Raw genomic sequence first — 15,643 nt, forward strand, 5'->3', positions numbered from 1 at the left:
TTTCCCTCTCTCTCTCCCTCTCTTTTTTCTGTCTTCCTCTCTTTCTCAAGATTCATTTATTTTTATTTTACATGTAGGAGTATTTCCCTGCATATATGTCTATGCCCCATACGAATGCAGTGCCTGCCTGCAGAGGCCACAAGATGGCCTTAGATGCCCAGAAATGGGAGTTACAGGTGGCTATGAGCCACCATGTGGATGCTGGGAACTGAACCTGGGTCCTCTGGAAGAGCAGTCAGTGCTCTTAACCTCTGAGCCATGTCTCCAGTCTTGTAGGCACTTATTCCTATAAAGACAGAACAACGGTGTAGAAGGGCACAGGAAAGAGATTAGAGCACACAACCATTTTCTGGGGTAAGGCTGAATCTTGTCAGTGCCCTTCTTTGTTGAAACTGCTGAGCCAGCAGCCCTTCAAGAGTTTACAGCCACTCGGAAAACCCCATTATCCAAGCCTCCAAGGAGTCTCACTCTCAGAATGCAACCATTTTTCAGTTTGACTCTGGGGGTTCATGCTTGCCATTCAGAACCTACTATATTTCACTGCACCTCCTGACATTGTTACACAACATTTATTGAAAGCACATTTGATGGTAATGAAGTTTCTATTAACTATGATTAAATCTCATAAAGCACCTGAAGATAATTTAAGATGTGCAGAAGCAGAAAATGAAACATTCGGTTTAGTACATTAGGAAACGTAATTGATTAAATTATCTCATTTACAATAAGTGCTTTCATGAACTATGCAGTGCGCATATTTTCCCCAGTTTGTCATTATGATTTGCCAACACATATCTTAAGACTTCACTTCCTCTTTGTACTTCCCTGCAACGCAGAGCTAGCTCCTTTGCCTGTCTGTTCTGGAGAATGGTGTAGAAAATTCCCTCTGAATGATGTAGTCTACCCACTATGGCGTGTGGAAGATGATGTGTACCGCTATATATAGGAACAGGTTGTTTCTCAATTATCTTCATAATTGACTTTGATTTTGCATCAGTGATGATTCATGTCGTCTTAAACCCAGCCCCCACTTCCACTAAACGACTAACGTGAGTTTGTGTAATGCACTTCCAACCATGCTGCTCACAGAGCCCTGACTGGATTCCTCTGGGAGCTTTTTGCAATCACATTGATTCTGGCATGGTTTTATTTTTAGGGAAATCACAAATTAAAACAGTTTAAGCGACTCTGTTGCCATATCCAGCAATTAACCATGGTGCTTAGGAGCGAGAACCCCAAGCACAAATGAATTCAGGAGTCCCTACAGACAAGGAATAGCTTCTGTGGAATTTATGCCTGAAAGTACAGATGTAACCAAATTCGAAAGGCACAGGACTCACAGACTAAGCATCAAATCAATTCTTTAAAACACACACAAACACATGCATTTATAAATAATCATCATGTTGGTTATGACATGGACACCCATGATCTTGTCATACTCTGTATACCAAAAAGTCTGTTTGGCTCCTGACATGCACATGAGACTAAGAGAAACGACAGAGTTTAACATCCTAGCTACCTCCCTGAGCTTCAGGACACAAGCATGGACTGAATATTAAAGGCCAAGTTCCCTTCCCTTAGCATGTGCTCATATCAACACACATACACACACACACAGTGCTGAGTTCTTCCCAACTCAGTCTTCCCAAGCAAGTGTGCACGGAACAAAAGTACACCACTTGGGCACCAATGGTTCCTTTCCACATAGCAGCAGCAGATAAAGACACTAAGGAAGGTTTTGTTTTGCAGCGTTCTCAGATTTTAAGTTAGTGCTATGTGCTATAGGCTGCTCATAACAACAGAGTAGAACAGGGACAAAATGCCTGGATTGTCCTGTCATGTCTTCTGATGCCCACCCCTGGGTACCTATTTCTGTCTGTCCTCTAAGGTCTCGGTTTTCGTCAAAGCAGTTAGCTAATATGAGCTGTTAACTCTCCTAAGAGCTTTGAACTCTACTGTTGTGAATTGAAATCATCAGAAGACATTCATCTTGCATTAAATGAGAGAAACTGGACAGAGACAGGTTTCCCAAGCTTTACATTTCGAAGCAGCTGGGCAGCTGTTTACTTCTGCTAACGATGCCAGCTGTGTGGTTCTTGTCTCATAGCCTGAGATTCCTTAGTATGCTTCACCTATCTCTAGGTGCATGCAGTTACTTAGACACAATAACATGACAATTCTAGGAGTATCCCCCATTATAGATTCTAATTCACTTGTTTTTTTCAAAAGTAGAATATGTTTATTAAATTCCCATCATACTCCAAGATTCTGATCTGTTTGGTCTCCCACTCACAAATTCTATGGCTATGGTTTGCAATCTGAGTGCATAATGGAATGACATGGGGGAGCCCTGAAAACTAAAGATTTCTGGATTCTAATCCCTGCTCCCCAACTCCCAATTTTTCAAAGGCCTCCAGGTTACCATAACTGCATCAGCTGAGAGCCATGTAGTCAAATGCCAGGCTTCCGACCATTGAAGCCATGTTCCTTTCTCTAAATCCCCTGGATGCAAAACAGAAATAATGCAAAGGCATCTTCAGAAAGCAAGCCTGTAGCTAGGGTACTGAAGCCAACACCAACACTCAGCTTGGGCCTCTTTCACTGTGGAGTGCTGGCTCTAATCTCCCTAGTTACCATGGATGCCACAGCAGGTGAGACTCCTGGCTGGCATTCTCCAGAACCCTTCCTTCCCTGCCGTTCCCTGGAAGGGCTAGGAGCCAGGCGTTTGCCCACAAAGCTGTTCTCATGCATGCGTATACTGACAAATATTTATTAATTTTAATGCTATAAATCTCTCCAGAAATAAGAATCCTAGATGACATCTTCAGAGAAATGGACTTAGAGGCAGAAAGAATCAAGAAGAGAGATTTACTTTTGCTTTGAGGGAGGGGAAGGGCGTGCATATTTCTTTTTGATTTAAACCTCTGATATGCGACTCCAAACTCAATGAGGAGAGGCCCGAAAGCCCTGGATCTGCCAGAGGACTTCACTTCTGTTTGGCTCCTGAACAAATACAACAGCAAGGCAGCAAATATGAGAATAAATTATATCCACAAGAGGAAAAATAACTTACTTTGGGGTTTTATTTCATGAAGAGGTTTTTTATCTAAAAGAAAGAAAGAGAAAAAGAAAGTTGCATTTAATAAATTTACATGGAGCAGATATATTCCCTGTATTACTTTGTATGGCCTTCTATAAATGATACATTTTCTTCAATTTGCAGGCAATATGGATTATGGGGCCCACATTTTTTCTTTTGCATTCTAACTTTTAATTTGCCTCTTTTTGAAATATTTCCATATGATGATTATTTTATTTAAGAATATATTTTCTCTCCAGTTTGCTAGCATATTTTTTCTCTGTTGCTTCTGCTCGATTCTTAGCTGCATGATAAGTGCAAGCAGCTTTCTGCCTGCTCCTTTTAATGCCCAGGGAGCAGCCTGCTCAGGCAAGAGATGCCATTTCAGTATACATGAAGACAGAAAAATGAGCCAGGGAATAAATATGTAAAGAGAGCCTGCAGTGGTTTGCAGTAATCATGGTCTGGATGCAAACTTCCAAACTGCCTGTTGAGCCATTCCCTGGGGCTATGGATGTGGTGTTGGGAGGATTTTCGGTTTGGGTTTTTGTCCCCCCCCCCCAATCTGTTTAAATGCAAGATGTTGTCGTATGTGCAGCAAGCTGGTGGGATGTAGCAGTGAAAGGCAAAGGTCATCTGGACCTCAGCTGTCAGAGTCAGCTGAAGCATTTGTGACAGTTCTTCCCAAGACTCTCTGTCCATCAGGTACCATCCGGTCCTACTTCCCACCAGCATCTAATTCTAAATCTCACACTGATATTGGAGCCTGTGGCTTACTTTGTTTTGTCCAGGGTCTCCCTCTTTCCTCCTGTTCTTGGTTCCACCTCAGGCTAAACACCACTGGAGAAGGCAGATTGAGCACTTTCCAGACGCCAGGGCAAGATGCCAGGATTTAACATTTTGTAGAGCCTCCTGCATTCACAGGGGTGTCTGTGCCTCTCCTAGTCCTCTTCTAGGCTTCCAGATTACACAGGGCAAGGGCATTGGTCACTCACAGAGTCACAGAGCGGGGGCCGTGCGAGATTACCTTCTACAGACTTGTTCTCTATGAGCCTGAAGATGGCCACATAGAGTAAGGCTTTCATTGTGGATTACGGTTTTAACAGAATCAAACCCAGCATGCTGTATGTTTTAGAACTTCATAAATAGTATCTTACTGACGGCATAATAACTCCTCCCAGGCAGATAGGCTGCTATGGTCAGTTTGCCTAGGCATTTCTCCCAACTAAACCCACTTCTGAATTTTATAGTGATCTTGACAGAAAGTTCTTAAAGTACATAAATATAGGGTGCTTGGAATATGGCTTTTGTGTGTTTTGCAGTCTGACCTGTGATGGAAGAAGATTTTACAAGTTGGATGCAAATCATACTCCTGTATATGGATCATTTAATGGTCGGGGAGAAGGAGACAGCAGCAGGTACTGCCTTCAAAACGAACGCTTTCTGGGACGACAATATAGTATTTACATTGACATGCTCATGTAGGATTTTTTCATTCATGTTTCTGAGAGCACTTGCATGCCCCTCACACAGACTCGACACATTTCCCCGAGAGCAGGTGGCAGCTGAGACGTCCAGATGCTACTACTCTCAACAATTAGAAGGCAGTGGCTTTGGTGGGTTCAGCGGAGCTTCCGGTTTGCTTACTGCACGAGGCTCTGGATGCATTCGGCACAGGCACCAAGAGGCTGGCAGGCCAGGGCTAAGATGCCTGAAAGTGATGCATTGTCACACCCACGAGAGGAGATGGAGGAACATCTGTTTAGGACTCTGGCTAAGCGCAACTATATTTTCTCCTCTGAACCACGGGGACTGGGAATTAAACCAGGGAACAAAATGAAATGCCATTAAGAACAGGTGAGATGCAAGATGGAGTCTTCAGAAAAAAATACTGATAGCCAAGCTGTGAGAAAAATAGGGTGGTCAGGTTCTACTGAGAATAGCTCTGAAATAAGAGGAAATGTGGCCTAGAAGCCAAGGGTTAAGGTCTAGAGACAGAGGCACTGTCGCAGGGGCCCACAAGGCAGGGACCCTGAGTTTCCCTCGACTCAGTTCTGTTTGGCAATGTGGCACTGTACAAATAACACAGACTTGGGGTCTCAACTGGACTTGATCTTTAGGGGTTCCACATCCTGTTGGTACACCTTGAAGGTTCTTACAGTGAACCGGGCAAAGTAACACCCTTAGAGTTTGATATTCAGGACTAAGCAGGATAGATACAGGACTATGAAGCACAGGGTAGACACAGGGTTGGCTTAATAATTGCAACAAATGACGGTCAATGAAGTAATTTCAACGTATGATGATGGTTGTGAGCCCAGTAACTCATGATGCTTATCTGTGTTCCTGCTAGGAAACAGATCACAATGCCAGGTCAGGAACTGCACGGATTTGGGGCAGGGTGCTGGAATGACAGTTAAACTAATGTCTCTGTCATGGTGAGACCAAACTAAGTCACAGCTTAGTATCTTGTTGTGCAGAAGAAGAGAAGGATCCAGAAATCCTCTAGGAACCCTTTGCCTGAATCCATCATTGTTAGCCTTAAAGGGGGCAACCTATGATATGAAAAGAAAAGCCATTCACAATGGTTTCCTGCTGCAGTATAAAATGCCCCCAAAGGCCACTGTTCTCCTGGCTAGTATGTCTTCTGTTTCTACAGCCACCTTTTAGAAAAAGCTAGAAAGTTCTGGAGCCCCAAGGCATTAGTCCCCTGGCATTAGCATCCAAATTGGGTTCTGCTGTGTTTTGTGAAATAAGAATATCTGGAAAAGAAGCGGCCACAGAACAGCATTTTCCTCAGTTAAACACTGAATTTGACCTCAGCCCTCTCCATGTGCTAGAGAAGGCCATCTAGCGACCTCTCTAACTTTGAATGCTTGGCCCACACCACACTGTTTTATTCTGTTTGCATAATCATTCTCTCACAAAGCTCAAGGCCATGAAACAACTTGGCCTTGGTCAACCAACACCTCTCCACTTTAATTTCCCCCTCTCCAAAGGGCTGCATTCAAATGGCCCCCTAGTAAATTAATCCATTAGGGCCAATGTTCTTAATGTTGGCTGCACGTTTGAATCACCTGGGAGCTTTTAGAATAAACACCCAGGCCTGGGCCCCACTCCAAGAGGTCCTGATTAATTGGGGTTTGTGTTTTTTGTGATTACTACTACTTCCTGGCAAGAAATCAGGGGCTGTGTGTGGTCAACTCCAGTTAGTCTCTGCTTCCCTAAGGGGCAGTGGGCAGGGGACATACAGACAGGCCTAGGAAAGCAGGTTTTCTATTTGACAAGCACTGAATTAGTGCAATTTTGAGCCAGTGGCAGCTAAGCAGTAGTTTTGGGAAATCACAGCCACTTCTTAAGGTCTGCCTTAAGCCCTGGGAGGGGAAAAGGATGGAAGGAAAGGGATGGTAAGCAATTGTAACTCTACCTTATTTACAAGTGAATGAATCAGAGGAATTTTTAACAGAGTCTTAAGGTGTTGTATCTTGGAAAATCATGTTTTCTGTTAACTTCCTAAGCACCCTCTACAGGCACCGAAGGGAGGGAAAAATTCACCGCAGAGAATAAACACTGCTAATGGTAAGCCAGATATGCAAGCTTAGGTTTTTCTCTGATTTTTATGTATACACCATTAGATAAAAATATGTATGCTTACATACGTGGTAGCATGAAAACATAGGAAATTACCAATTACATTATCATTTTCACGTAGGAAAATTATAGCTTATTGTGTTGCTTTCTGCCTTTGTTATTATTAGTGTTTACTGTAATGCAAATAAGGCTTTGTGATTCCCTGCCCCCAGTACATGTGTATGTAAAAGTGTGTATCTGCATGAGAGAAAGGGAGGAGAGGGAGGAATGAGATGGAAGTGGAGGATGGGATGGGAGATGGAAGGGAGAGGAGAGGGAGGGATGGGAGATGGAGGGGAAGGAGAGGGAGGGGTGGTGAATGGAAGGATGGAGGGGCAGGAGGGAAGGAATGGGGAGGGGGGGAGAAAAGGAAGGGGGAGGGAGAGAGGAAGCACTTTACTTTTTACCTTTGATGATGATTCATTCTCTTCTGCCTTACTTTAACCCTCATTTCTTTCCTTCCATCTAGGTTCCCAAAGCATTTCCATGGGCTCCACTATTCTTGAAAGATTCACAAAGCCACCCACTGGCACTCAGCCCTACTGGAACCAAATGTGGCCAGGCTCATGCTACTCACACGCTGGGGACTTCAGAGAGCAGGCCTGAGGATAGAGGGGCTGTGTCTCTAACTTCACATTTCTTTGGAGGCCATGGACTGTGATTATTTGACACCTGTGTCCCTTGTTTTCAAACGGTGAATAAATATGATTTTCCCCCAGTGTCTGTATGGCTTCTGAGACTCACACTGCCACTAACGTACACAATATGCAAGACATAGCTCTTTCCCCAGACTGAAAACCAAGGGTGCCACCATAGTCAACATTTAACCTTCTTTTCTTTCAATTCCAAAGACTACTTTCATTTCCTTCTTCGTAGATTTCATTCTTTGAAATCTTTTCTGTCCCTAAAATATGCATGCTAACTCTTTTATTGTAATTCACTTTACCCATTTTTCAGACTCACGTTGTTAGGTTGACACAAATGTGGAATAATCTGTTTTGGTTTTTTTTATTTATTTTTTTACGTCCATACTTTGGCTGTTTTCTTATTTATTACAATAGCTTCTAGCCTCAGCACGCAGTATTTAATCCTGATCCTCTGCTCCTCAGACCATAGCCAATTGTTATGCTTTCATGGTCGCACCACACCGAATAGGAGTTCATTTCTATAGATTGTCAACTAAACTCATGCAGCTGCCAGATATATCTATGAACCCCCAGCTCCATTTTAAGCTTCGGTTCATGGCATCGCTTCTCTTTGGGACACCCCCTCCCACTCCAGTCTCCCAGAAAAGCCTCCTGCCTCAGAGATGCAGTCCGTGAGGACTCTGGTGATTCCTTCATTAGCACATGTCACTCCCCTCTCTCAAAAAAAAAAAAAAATCTAATTATTTTATAGGCTTTGATTTTATACATTTTAAACTCCTGTAATCCCTTCAGGTGAGGAGTCTACTGGGTCTATGGGCCTTTGCAGCTGTAGACCCACAGCACGAATAATCTGGGGAGAGCAGGGAAAATGACTTGATGGGGAAATCACCCCCAAGCGAGGACTGAGGTTTGCACCCCAGCACCACATGCATACTGGATGAGTGTGGAGGCCCCCCTGCAATCCCAGAATGTGGGAGGGGGTTCCTGGAGCTGGCTGAATACATAGATTAGCCAAATGGATGGAGTTCAGGTTCAAGTGAGAGACCCTGCCTCAATAAATTAAAATGGGATGTGACCAGGACGATACTTATTTAATACTGGGCCTATACACACCACACACACACGCATATATATAATATATATAAAACATGCGTATATGTATATATACATACAAACACATATATATGATATATATCATACCACAGACACACAAATGCAAAACAGCAACTCAGAGAGGCTAATTAAAAGTTGCTTTATTATTTGCAGATGGGGAAAAAACAGCTAAAGTTTTAATTATCAGTGAGTTTCACTTATTCATTTATTACCTCTTTCCCCATAGCTAGAAATAATTACCAGCCAGTTTTATACCAGACAGAATGCTACCGAAGCCTGCAGGAGGTCCCAGGGCCTTCCTGATGCCCTGAGTTAGCACTAAAAAAAAAGATCATTCAAACAGGAGGCCTGCTTCACATTGACCACTCCAGGGTGCCTGAGTGTCAGGCAGACACTGACTTGACAGGTCAGGATTCTGACCTACTGAGTGTTCACACACACAGAGAAATACAGCTGCCCGTCAGTGTTTGTATGCACTCTAAACCTGAGCAGTGAGCAGAACGCAGAATAGAAGAGTAGAAGGCAGAGCTCTTCTTACTTATTTATGTGTGTGTATCTGTGCATGTGTGTGCACGTATGCATCTCTCATGCTTTCCTGGTAAGTCATAGGGGATCCAGGGAAGGTCACATGTTTACCCTATCACAAGCTGGGGCAAAGTCTTCTGCTCTCTTTGAGACTTCTGCCAGCTTCCCAGCCCATATTGCATCATGAGAATCTACTGTCCCCTTTGAAATACCATCTGTACATGTCCAGTAAATACACACACACAGAGAACAAAACCACCTAGTATCTTCTAGCTGATGCCCCTTAGACAATGACTGACTTCTCGGAGAAATCCGGTTGAATATTGAAATTCTGGAAACAAGTGGCAAAAAATCTACCTGGTTGACCACTTGTACGCATTAGGAAGTGAAAAACAGTACTGATGACATCTTCCACCTAAGATTTGTTCCCGATCCCATCACGATAATTAGGTGATGTCTGAGGGAACCGCCACAGACAGCTCATGCATGTCACATCTGATGACAATGGCTCCAGCATTGCCCTCTGCTATGGCTCTTGTTTAGTGTTCTTTTAGGAGGAGCAGTTTCCTCCCTTCCTTTTTGCAAAATACTCTATCTAAGACAAATAAGTATTGTTATTGACTATTCTTACAGGTGGTGTTTCTATGTTTCAATTTGAGCTAAATCATTCAAATTTCTAGACTTAATGTTGACCTAAGTTTTCATTTTTACTGACATATAACTTTACATAGTTATTTGGTATAATGTAGTTTTAATGTGTCCTTGCCTTGTGCAGGCTAATCAGGATGTCCATTACGGGATGCATTCATCATTTCTTTGATATGAGAAGATTCAAAATACTCCCTTTTAGCTATTTTGAAACAGCACATCCCTGCTGGTGATGGCAACTTTAGTGTCGGACCCTCTACTCCCTTTCTAGCTATAACATGGTGTATGTAGACCATGTATACAGCTCCCTACTCCCCACAGCTTGTGGTAACTATTTTATGATATATACACACAATCAAATACTATTTGGCTGGTAGAAGGGGAGAGGGCAGGAAGGGAGGGGAGCAGAGAAAAATGTATAGTGCAATAAAAACAATAAGAAAGGATGAAATATTGTCACTTGCAGTAAGAGATGGGCCTGATGATCACTGTGTTCATCATTTGTGTGAACAAATCCATGAACAGAAAGCTGGGTGGTCCACGACCTCATTCATGAGGAAACAGATGAGTTCCCACAATGCTCTCTACATTCCCAGTGAGTCTGTGATTTGGTTTGTTTTCTATGATGGCACTTATGTTCTGGGGCTGTTGCAAAGGCTTTTCAGAATTTCCACAAACCTCTCCATTCAAAACTGATTTCAAAGTGACAACATGCAGGTTTCCACCTCTGTCCTCAAGGAAGATGCAGGCTGAACTCTCCTGTCTGGGCCAGGGATGCTTTGCCTTGCTACCCTTGCAATTGTCTGCAGCAAATGTCTACACACATTTAAAAATACACACAGGTTGATTCAGAGCTCAGTGAGGGAAGACTGTGCTCACATGCAAAATACCTTGTATTCTACCCTCAGTATTGCAAAAGACCAATCAAATCACTAGAAATGGGCCAAGATGTCCAGAGCAAGTGCTCATTTAAGACAGATATAATATCTAGATACTTTAAGTACTTTTCAAAAATCATAGCAAAATTAGCACATTGAAAAGACGATTAACTATATTCCCAGGTTCACTTCAGAATTGCTTACAATAACAAAGATACAGAAATAATTAAATGCCCACTATTAAAGGGATACAGAAAATACGGTGGACAGCTGATGGGATATGATATTTATATACATATATGTATACAAATATAAAATATTGTTCAAAATTGGAGAAGAGTTCCTGCCATTCATTCATAATGCATGTAAAGACTTGGGGACACTATGAAAAGTGAAATAAGGAGACACAGGAAGACAAATACTGCATGGCCTCATTTCCATGTGGAATCTGAAAGTGCAAAACTCAGAACGTGAGAGTAAAGTGTTGCTGCTGGCCCTAGTAGTGAGACAAGGGCTACAAGGGATACCTGACAAATGCCAAGTTTCATTGCAGCTCGATCAGGAAGTTTTGGAAATAAATGTCCAGCTGCATGACTACGGTCAATATTATCCTGTGTACTTGGAATTGGCTCCGAGGGCAGATCTTCTGAGAGGTGCTAAGTGTGCTAAGCAATTAGTGATGTTATTTCACACATAGTCATGTATCGATATACTGTATAATGTAACTGTAAACAACTTGTAATTGTCAACTTCATCTCAGTAAGGTTAGATAGAAAAAAAATACTATCTGGAACTTTTGACCTAAATGTAGGCTTATGGTAGTGGCCTACTGTTTTAAAGAATATTCTTTAGCTGTTGGCCAGGGGGAGTCTGGAATGAAGTGGATAGTTGTGAAAGACTATAATGACAGATCAACTACATAGAACATAACTGGCTCTAGCTGTGTGGGTGATAGAGCCTGACTCACAAAGACCTGCTGTAAGAGAAACTATAATCTGAAGATCTGTGTTCCAAGCATCCTCCCTTCCTCCCTCACTCCCTTCTCTTTTGTGATTTTTCTGAGCTATCTATCCATTTGGCCTCTATTTCCCTATGGGGTGGGATTACAGGCCTCTTCCAGCAAGACCAGTCCATCTTGTTCTTGAAGCTACTCCGCTCCTCCTGTTAGCCACAGATTTGCTTACTGCTACAGATCAAACTGCCGTTCCTCCTAGTTTATCACCAAGAACAGGAACTGAATAGAACATGTACTCTGTAAGCATTTGAAGACTGACTTAATGCTAAGTCTTTCATCTCAGTTACATCACAAACATAAGAATGTGAGAGTCCATACATATCCCACATTTTATGCATTCTGAGGACATGGTAGCTTTCTAATGATGGGTATATGGGGGATACAAAGAAAACTGAATTACACCATTCGGCACCAAGTGAGTCTGGTGTCCTCTTTCACTGGGACAGGGCAATTTATTTCTTAGTTAAAAGTTGTCCTGAACCCTGCACAACTGCCTCTCAAATGATTAACTTTGTGTGATAGAATTAGATAAAGTTCTCAAAATAACATGAAAGGCCTGCCTGAAAACTGGGAATTCAATGACATCTTACTCAGTTTCACATTATATATGCATTTGTATACACACCCACATCTGTGAGATCAATATCAAAGATCTAAAATTATAATGATTTCAATTCTCAGAGCTTTGATGGTTGTTTTTCAGGGTATAATATTACAATTTTTACCCATGGTCACAGTTGGTTAACAAAATATCTGAACTGATACCATGGAATCTTGACTCCTAGCTCAGGTATGTTTACTATTTTTCTAAGTGTTGCTAGTAATTTTCCATTCCATCTACCAGTAACATTGTTATGCACTAGACATTTGTTTGAGACTGTGGGCATTTCCTTTTTTGTGTGATAATGTCATCATTCTAGGGGAAGTGAGAGGCCAGGGTGAAGGAAACTAGTCTTAATACTGATATCGTTAGTTCATGTTTCATTGGTCTCAGTTCTCTTAAAGACACACATGTATTTAATATGTAATTCAGGAGGAAAGGTGGAACCAAGACACAAGGTGTCTTCTATGCTGATTAATTCCCTTTTTAGCACACCCTGGAGGCCACTGAATTTTGTACCAGAGTAGACTGCTCAGTTTTAAATCACCTCCATGATTGGGTTCTTGCCACTTCTTTTTATAACCCAACAAGTCTATGAACTCAGTTATTAAATCTTTCTTTATTCCAGATGAATATTTCTTTACCCAGGGTTTTGTGCAGTTGAATCTTGAACTAATGGTACCGTAAATTTAGAATTTGTAATTAATAGACCCGATCCTTTATATGACAAGTCTAGATTCTGGAAATCTCCCTAATAGAAAAGGAACATGGTTATCAGCATCTCCTGAAAGCCATGAAACAAAAAGAAAAACAAATACACAAACAAACAAATAAAAACATCATGAATGGTAATCTAAAGGTATTGTGTTGTGGAAAGAGAGACGCTTTGAAATGTCTGGGGACAGGAACAACTGAGACCTGCAAAACCTTCAAGTTCAGCAGCCCCACAAGTGCACACTGCTTGATTTGACCCCTCCTCCCACAAGGAGAGAGTTTTGAGTTTATATTGATGATTTTGGGATTGTTTCATACATTGTCTTTGCTGTCAAGCCACTAGAAAGCAGGTGATTCTGATGAGTCTGCAAACCTGGGCATCTCTCTCATGGTGTGGTGGGGACTGCCTTATGGGTCAGCCAGGCAGGTGGCATGCCTTCTTCTCTCTCCTGAGCCTTCCTATGCTTTGTGACTGTCAACATCACAAAATGATAGAGCTGGTTGTGGCCTTAGGGACCACATCCTTAGGACAAGTTCAGGCAAGAGAACTGAGAGGTATTCATTTAGTGGCTTGCCAGAAGTGCTGAGGAAGGATGCATTTTAAGATTCGTCATGAACTACACACGTTCTCCTAAACACTGCTTTTCTGAACCAACAGTATTCCCCAAATTATGACTCAAAAATAGTTTAAGTAAAGGACATATTCATGTTCTCTCACACACTTTAATGATATGTATACCTCATTTTATTAAAAACATGCTAACCAGCTACATTAGAAAATATTTATTTATTTATTTTTTATTTTTTTTATTTTTTTGGCTTTTCGAGACAGGGTTTCTCTGTGGCTTTGGAGCCTGTCCTGGAACTAGCTCTTGTAGACCAGGCTGGTCTCGAACTTACAGAGATCTGCCTGCCTCTGCCTCCCGAGTGCTGGGATTAAAGGCGTGCGCCACCACCGCCCGGCTTAGAAAATATTTAAATGACACACTATTGATAGATTTTAAGAAGATGAACAATGTTATATTTTTTCTTGCCACAAAATTCCCTTTATTAAAAATCATGTACAGTTGTTTTACAATTAGCATAAATGGAGTGTTTAATATGGGTAGCATGTGCCTTCCAGGGCCTGCATCTTCTCAAGAAGACAGCTAATAATAGAATAATTTCTGTTTATAGATTAACACATTTAGGCTTAGGAAAACTTAAAAATTGGCTCAGGGAGTTCTATTCAGGAAATTCAATCACAATTAGAACTCAAGTAACCTGGCCAAACAGCCTGGATTCTTCAATCTGCTCTTAGTCTTGGGATGGATGTTTAAGCTGTGGGGAGGGTCCATTCTTTTATTGACCTCAAGCCTACATTCACACCCATTTCTAGTCATTTGGAAAGAGAATGACCAGTTTTCACTCATAATCACAGAGGACCTTGGAAGGCTCCTTAGCTGTGCTTTTGGATGCCTTCAGCCAGTTCCCTCCTTGCTGCCTGACTTCGGGAAGCTTGCCCTTTTCTCCTTCCCACAATCTCAAGTTCAGAGTCACTGTGCTGACGCTACCTGTTGGGGATGCCACATAAGTTTTCTCTTTTCTTTCCAGTGGATTTCAGTCTGCTCCTGGGTTCTATGAAAAACATTTTAAATCCTTGTCAGGATTGTTTTTCAACATTATGCATTGTTACAGACCTGTTCTTGTTTCTTTAGGGTTTTGTGTGTGTGTGTGTGTGTGTGTGTGTGGGCGCGCGCGCAAGCGTGCACGCACGCATGTGTGTGCTACTGTTGCATTTTCTCATTTTTGTTGATTTTCTATAAGTAACCCTGTTTGTGAACACAGTCACCTTACTCTCCAGTTGCCCCAAATTATTTTCAGGGTCCATTTTCTTTATATTTAAGGTTTTTCTTTCCTTCTTCTCATGATAGGAAGCAATTTAACGAGATGAGCCCGAGGCAAAGAAACTTCCATACATCCTTGCTAAAATACTGCATCGCATGTCCTGCCTAATCCCTTGGCCAGTTCTTAGGCAGAGTGGAAAAAGGCATCACAAGATCCTTGGGAGGAGTGGATAGGAATAGGTGAAAGTAGATAAAGGGAGAGAAAGAGAAACCAGGAAAAGCAATTTTCAGCTGAGCTAATGTGTCGGGATATGTTACAGGCAGCAGAGATCCATGGGGAAATAAAGAAAAGAAGTTGACCCACGGAAAATTCCCTGGTGGCAAAAGGCCTTTTAACTGTTTCAGAGCTAGCTGATAATAAGGGGAGAGACTTTTAAAAGTGCACATCAACCATGGCCCAGTAGATGAAGGCCAATCCTTATTTGGAAAGGGGATTGCATTCTAAAATAAAGCACATCTTTTTATTTATGAAAAAGGCAAAATCAAAAAGTATATAGTGGGTAGATAACAAAGGGAGGAAGTCCTATGGCCATTCGTTGCATATGGTCGGTCTATCTATCTATCTATCTATCTATCTATCTATCTATCTATCTATCTATCTATCTATCTATCTATCTATCCATCCATCCATCTTTCATTCATTGCATATGGTCTATGCATTGTATGGTCTCATCTGAGCTAATGTGTCAGGATATGTTACAGGCAGCAGAGATCCATGGGGAAATAAAAAAAAGAAGTTTACCCATGGAAAATTCACTGGTGGGAATGTATGTATGTATGTATGTATGTATGTATGTATGTATGTATGTATCTATCTATCTATCTATCTATCATGTATGTATGTATCTATCTATCATGTATGTATGTATGTATGTATCTATCTATCTATCTATCTATCTATCTA

At 41.7% G+C, this 15,643-nt stretch overlaps 1 protein-coding gene across 9 annotated transcripts in view; it reads right to left on the reverse strand.

Moving 5' to 3' along the window:
- The window catches only part of Unc5d (unc-5 netrin receptor D), a 517,384-nt gene that overhangs the window by 76,388 nt on the left and 425,353 nt on the right, over positions 1 to 15,643 (reverse strand). For 7 of the 9 annotated variants that reach the window (XM_026786851.1, XM_026786849.1, XM_026786848.1 and 4 more), the window contains one exon: positions 3,077 to 3,109. The exons of the other annotated variants lie outside the window; for them this stretch is intronic. In XM_026786851.1, the coding sequence (XP_026642652.1) occupies positions 3,077 to 3,109 (33 nt within the window). The remainder of the gene's footprint in view (positions 1 to 3,076; positions 3,110 to 15,643) is intronic. 9 annotated transcript variants of the gene reach the window in all.

The sequence above is a fragment of the Microtus ochrogaster genome, linkage group LG7_11 (assembly GCF_000317375.1).
Source record: "Microtus ochrogaster isolate Prairie Vole_2 linkage group LG7_11, MicOch1.0, whole genome shotgun sequence".
Lineage (NCBI taxonomy): Eukaryota > Metazoa > Chordata > Mammalia > Rodentia > Cricetidae > Microtus > Microtus ochrogaster.